The sequence below is a fragment of the Gigantopelta aegis genome, chromosome 9, assembly GCF_016097555.1.
Source record: "Gigantopelta aegis isolate Gae_Host chromosome 9, Gae_host_genome, whole genome shotgun sequence".
Classification (NCBI taxonomy): domain Eukaryota; kingdom Metazoa; phylum Mollusca; class Gastropoda; order Neomphalida; family Peltospiridae; genus Gigantopelta; species Gigantopelta aegis.
The window spans coordinates 16,046,740-16,055,246 of record NC_054707.1 but is presented as its reverse complement, the minus strand read 5'-3'; the positions used below and the strand labels follow the sequence as shown (position 1 = coordinate 16,055,246).

General features: G+C 38.8%; 1 protein-coding gene across 1 annotated transcript in view; it reads right to left on the bottom strand.

Annotated features, from left to right (window-relative positions):
- Nucleotides 1-3,894, bottom strand: part of LOC121382126 (docking protein 3-like) — a 9,437-nt gene extending 5,543 nt beyond the window's left edge. Inside the window, exons 1-2 of the mRNA XM_041511630.1 lie at nucleotides 3,681-3,894; nucleotides 1,722-2,194 (exon numbers count right to left, since the gene is read on the bottom strand). Of these exons, the coding sequence (XP_041367564.1) occupies nucleotides 1,722-1,951 (230 nt within the window). The 5' untranslated portion in view covers nucleotides 1,952-2,194; nucleotides 3,681-3,894. The remainder of the gene's footprint in view (nucleotides 1-1,721; nucleotides 2,195-3,680) is intronic.
- Nucleotides 3,895-8,507: the final 4,613 nt, after the last annotated feature.

Genomic DNA, 8,507 nt, shown 5'->3' with positions numbered 1-8,507 from the left:
CATGTTCTTCAGATTCTATATAATTAACACAGTTAAAACAGGTTCTCTTGTGAATCTCCACTTTTTCATATTTACAAAGATGCAAAGATTATTTGTGGTTTCGATTAATATATAATTAAATTATTTATAACTAATAAATGTAAAAATAGCGAAATATGGAACTTGTAACTGATTATAGCACTTTTAGGTGTATGCGTGTACCTGTTTCTCCAGAACTCGTGCTATAGGCTGAATCCTTGGAAAGCGTCTTCATATTTCTTTGTGGTTGTTTTCTGTGTTTAAAATATAACATAATGGTTGTGTTATTTTAATTGCCAATGCACCATTATAAATCACTATTGTCAATGTAAAATATTATACAATTTATACGGTAGATTTTGAAATTGTAAACTACTATGCCATATTTTCACTCTAAAATAAAATACATTTATTAATGTTCTCTTCATTATGCAACATACAAGTTGTCATATGTTTTGTAAAACAATGCACTATTTTAGCCTATTATACAGTGTCCATTGTAATATACTATTCGATATTACACCTTTCCTTCTTTTTGTTGACATCCAGTGAAAAATGTTTAGTAATTATATCATATCAGTTTTCTACTACTCCTTTACGACTTTTGTTTTAAACAATATAAACATTTATTGTCCCAGATCATATAACAGAGTCGGGGTTGGTAGCCATGAATCATTGCTTTACATATATATCCATGTTCTAAGCAACAACAAAATATGTTAAAGATAACAAAACTAATAGAAACTGATTCAGACTAAAGTTCAACACATGGATACAGTTGGACATTATAATCCTATAATATAACTGTATATTTTTATGATCCGAGATATACTTCTTTACGACTTTATAGTACATATATGTCATAATATTTAATATTTCGATTTTCAATTATACTTCAAAAACATTGAATTTCTAATCTTTTAAAGGGACTGCCCTGAGTTCGCTTACATATATATTTACAATACATCCTTTAATGATGGCTAAAATTATATTTTAAATTTATTTGCCTGTTTAGAATACCAGTTTTAACGACTCAATGGACAGGTGTAAAACCACTACACCGTCTTCTCTCTCACTAACCATTAACAACTAACCCACTGTCCTGGACAGCCAGCCTAGGTAGCTGAGGTGTGTGCCCAGGACAACGTCTTGAACCTTAAGTTTAAATGAAATGCATGAATATGTGTTCTATGTATTTAATATTATTTATGATAGTGATTCAAGTTGAAATGAAATGAAGAATATCAGTGTCTGTATGAACAAGATGTTTATTGTCCTAATGTCTGTAATAGCACAAACTGGATTTTATCTCCAAATAATTTCGTACGTACGAAAATATATATACATTTGTACATATTATATTACGAAGTAAATTATTTTTTTAAATTACTACTACAAACATTACCACACAATCGCAAACACATTGAATGCACAAACTGATATTAAAAACAACAAAATGTATTTAATATGTAAGTTTAGTCGCCGAAAAGATTCTGTCAATTAGAAGCATCTTACAATGGCTGAAAACTCAGGACAGTTCCTTTAAATATGTCTGGGATTTTATTTTATTTTTTTTGGGTGGGGGATCTTCTTGTTGCTTGTTGGGTTTTTCTTTTCTTGTTTGTTTGTTTTGTTGGGTTATTATTATTTTTTTTTCGGGGGGGGGGGGGGGGGGGGGGGGGTTATAACCAATATTTACTAACTGCATTTCTGAGTGTGAGTATCCCATCGGTCCAGGAACTGGTTCACTGGATGTGGTATCCACCAGGTGCCCATGTGGATCAAAAGTTTGTTGCAAATAATCGTCCGTGTCATTGGCGTTGTTTGTGCCACCAGTCTCTTGAATTGTGTCGTAATAATCCTCGTCTTGAGACATTGTTGGACTTTTTAAAAAGACCGTGGTTGGTGCGGTCCTGTCTGTAGTAAAGTGCATATAAAAATCCTTTGCTTGTAATAGAATACTGGTTCAGTCTATGTTGCGTTATCAGGTTTTTTCTCCAAATCTCTAGTGTCGCAATGACGTGTTTCTCGTCTAATAGCTGGCATGACGCTGAGCAATTTAACTTTCTGACAATAGGAATTAAAATGTAAAAAAAAAAATTGGGTCAAATTCAAACACTTCTTTTACACAAAGTGACACGTCACTGCATTTCTTGTTTCATTCTACTGTACACATCTGAAAATACAAATAAACTACATGTAGTTTCATTTCAACTTATTTTTGTGCTTATATCCAATTACGGCTCAAGCACGCTGTCCTGGGCACACACCTCAGCTATCTGGGCTGTCTGTCCAGGACAGTGGGTTAGTGGTTAGTGAGAGAGAAGAAGGTGCAGTGTCTTACACCTACCCATTGAGCCCTGAAGAACTCGCTATGGGTTGGAGCCGATACCGGGCTGCGAACCCTACACCTACCAGCGTAACTACTGCGCCACCGAGGCGGGTACATGTAGTTTGATTTCATCTTTAGAAATATTTGACTGGGTTCTCGCAAAGCTAATCACATCAGAAACTACAACTAGGAATGTTTTCCGCCACTGCCTCATTTCCTTTTAACGATGCGCGGTCGGTGTGGGATCGATCCCCGTCGGTGGGCCCATTGGGCTATTTCTCATTCCAGCCAGTGCACCACGACTGGTATATCAAAGGCCGTGGTATGTACTACCCTGTCTGTGGGATGGTGCACATAAAAGATCCCTTGCTACTAATCGAAAAGAGTAGCCCATGAAGTGGCGGGGTTTCCTCTCTCAATATATGTGTGGACCTAAACCATATGTCTGACGCCATATAACCGTAAATAAAATGTGTTGAGTGCGTCATTAAATAAAACTTTTTTCTTCTTCTTTCTTTCTCCTTTGAATTCGGGGCGGGACATAGCACAGTGGTAAAGCGTTCGCTTGATGCGCGGTCTGTCTTGGATCGATCCCCGTCGGTGGACCCATTGGGCTATTTCTCGTTCCAGCCAGTGTTCCACAACTGGTGTAACTCCAACCTTGAAAAATGCTACATCCGTGCCAGCGCAGACAAAAAATACGGAAAAAGACCCTTTTGTTTACCTTGGCCCGTGCTTATAAAACATTTAGAGTCCAGACTCAATTTCTAATGACGTCACACGCATGCAATTTGTATGGCGTTGTCATGACATTAGTGTCTCAGACTCTATTAGACTCTAAAAGTTTTATAAGCACCAGGCCTGGTGCAAACCCTTTATTATCTGTATAACTATAATGAATGAAGTTAAAATTTATATAAAACATATTAAGTTTTAAACCCATACCAACTCAAGTTGTAATTAAAATTGAAGAAAAAAAATCAGTGTAAATAAATTTTTTAAAACGTTTCATAGGTTAAATCTTTTTTTCTTTCTTTTTTTTGTTTGTTACAGAAAAGCCAATGTAAAGTACGCGCAGATTTACCTTTAGTCTTTGTTGTACCGCATCCGTTACTTCAGCTGTTCTAGCATTTTGGCTTCACCCCTGTTATTTGAGTTGCTATGGTTTTAAAACTTATTAATATGTTTTAGTATAAATCTTAACATTATTCATTATAGAGCTATATGCCAATTCATGGGTTTCCTTTTGACGCAAACGAACTGCAGGTACGGCCCTAGAACACAGTTACGAGTATTATAACTTATGTCAATGTAAATACTAGGTACTCACCTAGTCACGTCCTGGTTGGTAGACTTCCTTTCCTAGATATGGATATATCCGGGGTAGGAGTTATATGTTAAACTTTGATTTAACCCGTGAATCTATCCACATGCCAAACAGTTGAAATACAAATCATAACTTGCTGTAATTTGCTGACAGAGTGTACTTTTGAAAGACAAATGAAATTCCGTGTCAACAGCTAAACGAAATGTGATCGTTTAGGTTATGGTGTTTTCCCGTCACGTGATTTATCAGTTTGGGGTAAGCCGATAGTCGGGTGGGTGGTTGACAGATAGCTTCAGTGTACTAAATATTAGCTTCAGCGTTAGCGTGTGTGTTTGTGTGTGTGTGTGTGTGTGTTTTGTGTGTGTGTGTGTGTGTATGTGTGTGTGTTTGTGTGTGTGTGTCTGTGTATGTGTGTGTATGTGTGTGTCTGTGTGTGTGTGCGTGTGTGTGTGTGTGTGTGTGTGATCATGTGTGTATATGTGTGTGTATGTGTCTGTGTGAACGTGTGTGTATCTGTGTGTGTGAACGTGTGTGTATGTGTGTGAGTGTGTGTCTGTGTGTATTTGTGTGTGTATGTGTGTTTGTGTATGTATGTGTGTATGTGTATGTGTGTGCGTGTATGTGTGTGTATGTGTGTATGTATGTGTTTGTGTATGTATGTGTGTATGTGTGTGTGTGTGTGTGTCTGTATATATATGTGTATGTGTTGTGTGTATATGTGTATGTGTGTGGTGTGTGTATGTGTGCGTGTGTTGTGTGTATGTGTGTGTGTTGTGCTTGTATGTGTTGTGTGTGTGTGTGTGTGTGTGTTGTGTGTGTATGTGTTGTGTGTGTGTGTGTGTTTGTGTGTGGCATATGGATGCTGATACATATATTAAATCTCTGTAGTTTATTGTTGTTATAACTAGTTCATATCTTTTCTTTTTTTAATGGGAAACTGTTAATCAGTGTAAATATACAATGGTTGCGTTGTATTGTATTGTATTGTATTGTATTGTATTGTATTGTATTGTATCGTATCGTATCGTATCGTATCGTATCGTATTGTATTGTACAGACGGGCGTATATTAGCTTATTTCATTAACAAATGAAGAAAATCATTGTTGCAAGTCAAGTCAAGTCAAGTCAAGTCAAGTCATAGGGTTTAACGTGCACATTCAGAGCAAGCTGTTTTAGCGTTATTCCGTCCAGGACAGGAAAGGGTTGGAGAGGGAGGCAGAGGCGACAGCCCACACTGGCAGCTGCACGGGAACACCAGTAGCCCGACCGATGTTGGTAACAGGCGGGGATCATTGTCGCATCAAATGCACAGTGTCTTTACGATGATGTGGTCGTTAAAATATGGTTTAACACACGCATAATTCTAATGATACGATGTCTTAGATGCACATGTTACGTTCTCGATTAACAACGAACTAATAAGTAAATATTCAGCACCAATGTATACGGATGTAACTTATACCAACCTCTGTGACGTAGGTTTGATATATAGCTTACACTGAAAGCTGCGTGATTCTTCCCTGCCTTGGACAGAACTCTGGCAAAGTCAGAGTTTGTGCCCACGACATGCGTGCTTGAACAGTTGTTTTCCGATAGAAGTACGCCACAAACGTCCCATACCTATGCCCAGCTGCAATTTTGTCTCCCCGCCGTATAGAATGTAAACACAACTGCTGTTTTAATAAACGTAGCCTATATTAGGCCGGTTGGAACGATATTTGTCGTGAAGACAGTGGCGTAGGTGGGGGGTGGGAGGCACGGGGGGTGTCATGCCCCCAATCAAATTTTTCTGAATTGTAATTGTATTAAATTTTATAAAATCATACCTACATACATATATATATATATATATATATATATATATATATATATATATATACTAGTACATAGTGTGGGCCCCCCCCCCCCATATGCCCCCCCCCCCCCAATCTAAATTCCTGGCTACGCCATTGCGTGGGCATGGGCACACAATAAAGTAGGGAGGGGCACAAGCATGTGTTGTTTTAAAGATTACATATACGAAAGTAAAGTAGGACCAAAAAAAAAACATTTTGGGCCTCAAGTCAGATCTACTGCTGTTTGGATCGTTGCATTACTTCCGAGATAACTGTCTCGTCTTTTCAGTTGTCTAGTGTTGAGGGTTGTGGTGGGTTGGGGGGTGGGGGGGGGGGGGGTCGGGGGAATGCCAATAATCTATTCTAAAACGTTCAGTCGGTAAAGCACTTGCTTGAGGTGTTTGAAAGTTTGTTTTGTTTAACGACACCACTAGAGCATATTGATTTATTAATCATCGCTTATTGGATGTGAAACATATGGTCATTTTGACAGTCATAGAGAGGAAACCCGCTACATTTTTCTGAGGTGTTTAGGTCGTAGAATCTTGGCGGATTAATTCAATTTTGTTCCCATCCTAACCTGTTCCCCACGACTGGTATATCAAAGCCCATAGTATGTGTTGTCCTATCTGTGGGAAAGTGCATGTAAAAGATCTCTTGTTGCTAATGGGGAAAATGTAGCGGTTTTCTCTGAAGACTTCGTATCAGAATTAACAAATGTATGACATGCAAGCAGTGTTGGATGATCAATCAATCAATGTGATCCAGTGGTGTCGTTAAACAAAATAAAATTTAAAAGGTTAAGTAATACAAAATATGCCAGAGACTGTAGCTTTAAAGCAGCGCGGACTCTAGTATAATTATTTATAGCATACCGAACTTCATCGACAACACATCAAACAGTTTGTAGAACTTCGGAAAAAGAATATCAGAAGAAGAAAATTACATTTAACTAATTTAGTATATAACCGGCCCCAAGTTCAGCCAGCGAACGTTTCGTTAATATTCGCGAACTATTCGATTGGTTCCTGACATGACCATTTGGTTTAACGTGAACATACTTGATTTGCATAGCGCTAAGCGGCCCCAATCAGCCACTAAATTACTTCCGGCGCGTTCACGCTCCAGTCGCTTGCAACAAAGGCCCTTTGTTACTACTGAATTGTGGAGTAGTCATCGACTTGTTCCATTCCTAGTCTGGAGCTCCACGCGGTAAGACGTGTTTGTTTCGCTTGTGCACACTGCACGTGCTTTCGTGTGCTCGACTTGGGGGTCCTTCATTTCGTTGTTTTTGTCAGCGAAATGAAGTTTACTACTGGGATGTATGTGGCGCCCTGGAACTGATTGAACGCTTGAACACTTCTCGTTTCGACAGTCTGCACCACCAGGATGGATTCTTTTTTAGCGAGATTCCTTGCCTCCACGTCATTTCTCCGTCTGACTATGTCGACTGGGTTTTTTTCGTGACTCGTATGACGGCCATTCTGCAGAACGCCACGGTTGTTCGCGTTTAGTCTCTACATGTCCGAGCCTGTCCTAGCAGCACTGGAAGATTGACCGCCCCACTCTAAGAAGAAATAGGAAGCGGGGTCGGCCCCATCTACTCTTTTTCTAGACTTTACCTTGCTTTATAGTGATACCATCTCGTATCCTCCGGAGTCGAGCCCGTCCGCACCACTATACCAACCCATGACGACTGGACTATACCCTAGTCTGATACTCTCTCTCGTTCAGACGGATCCGGCTTCTCAAGATCTGTATTTCAGCACAGCACTAAACCTTCAACGTCTATCGACTGTCAATCTAGGGGTTTTCTTGACGGGAATGAATGAATGAATGTTTAACGACACCTCAGCACGAAAAATACATCGGCTATTGGGTGTCAAACTATGGTAATGCAAATAAATAAAGTGATGATCAATATCAACATAAAAATTCAAGGTTTAAACAAAAACAGTGTAAAGAACTGTGCAAACATACAAATACAAATATCACAGAATTTTACGGACACCGAATTTTACTCTAAACTTCAATTTGTGCTGTATTGGCCATTCTCAAAGAGAATGTTACACCCCTGCACCACGGTGAGGTTACAGCACGCGCAGGGATTCTTGACGGGATGCAACCCATCTCGTCCCTTTAAGTTGTGCACCCAAACGGCCTTAACGAGGCCACTCGCGTGGACATATCGATCGGACTTTAAACTTTTAGATCTGCGTTCAAAATTTTATGTCGAAATTACTTCTTTTTTTAAAAATATTATTAAATAGTCCGATCCTCTCTTCTTTCTCTTATTTAGTTTTGGACTGTCCTTCTAAAATGCTCCAAATTATGTAAATATTCGGCCGAGCAGTCAATTCTTTTTATTTTTGGCTTGTAACCTTTTTTATTTTATTTTTATTTATTCTATTAACTTTTTTACTAATTGCTATTTTAAAAATTCTGCCCATTTTCACCCCCCCCCCCCCCCCCCCCCCTCCATCCCGAGTCAGGCCACCGATCTTATCGGAGGTCGGACTCGAGATGTGCGTGTTCGAAACCCTAGTGGTATATGGGCACGTTAAACTATTAAAAAAAATTATCATCATCATCATCGACTTGTTCTTTTATTTTTTGACGTTAATAATGTTTTATATTACTATTATTGTTTGTCAGAGTGTGTGCAATCTCTTCCTTTTACAGAAAAGAAAATGTACAATATGTTGTGTGCTCAACAGAAATACTTACGAACACGTCTTTCATAGAAAGATGAATATGCATCAAGACTTGTTCGGCCAGTCTGTCTTCTCACGTGGTGTTTCGTAAATAAGTTTTGGCACGCCGTAGTCAAAAGAAAGCCCCAAAAATAATACAATACACACACACACACACACACACATACACACATAGGCCTATATATATGTATGTAGGCCTGTGTGTGTGTGTGTGTGTGTGTGTGTGTGTGTGTGTGTGTGTGTGTGTATAAACCATCGTTGCTGCTAGCTTGATAAAGAA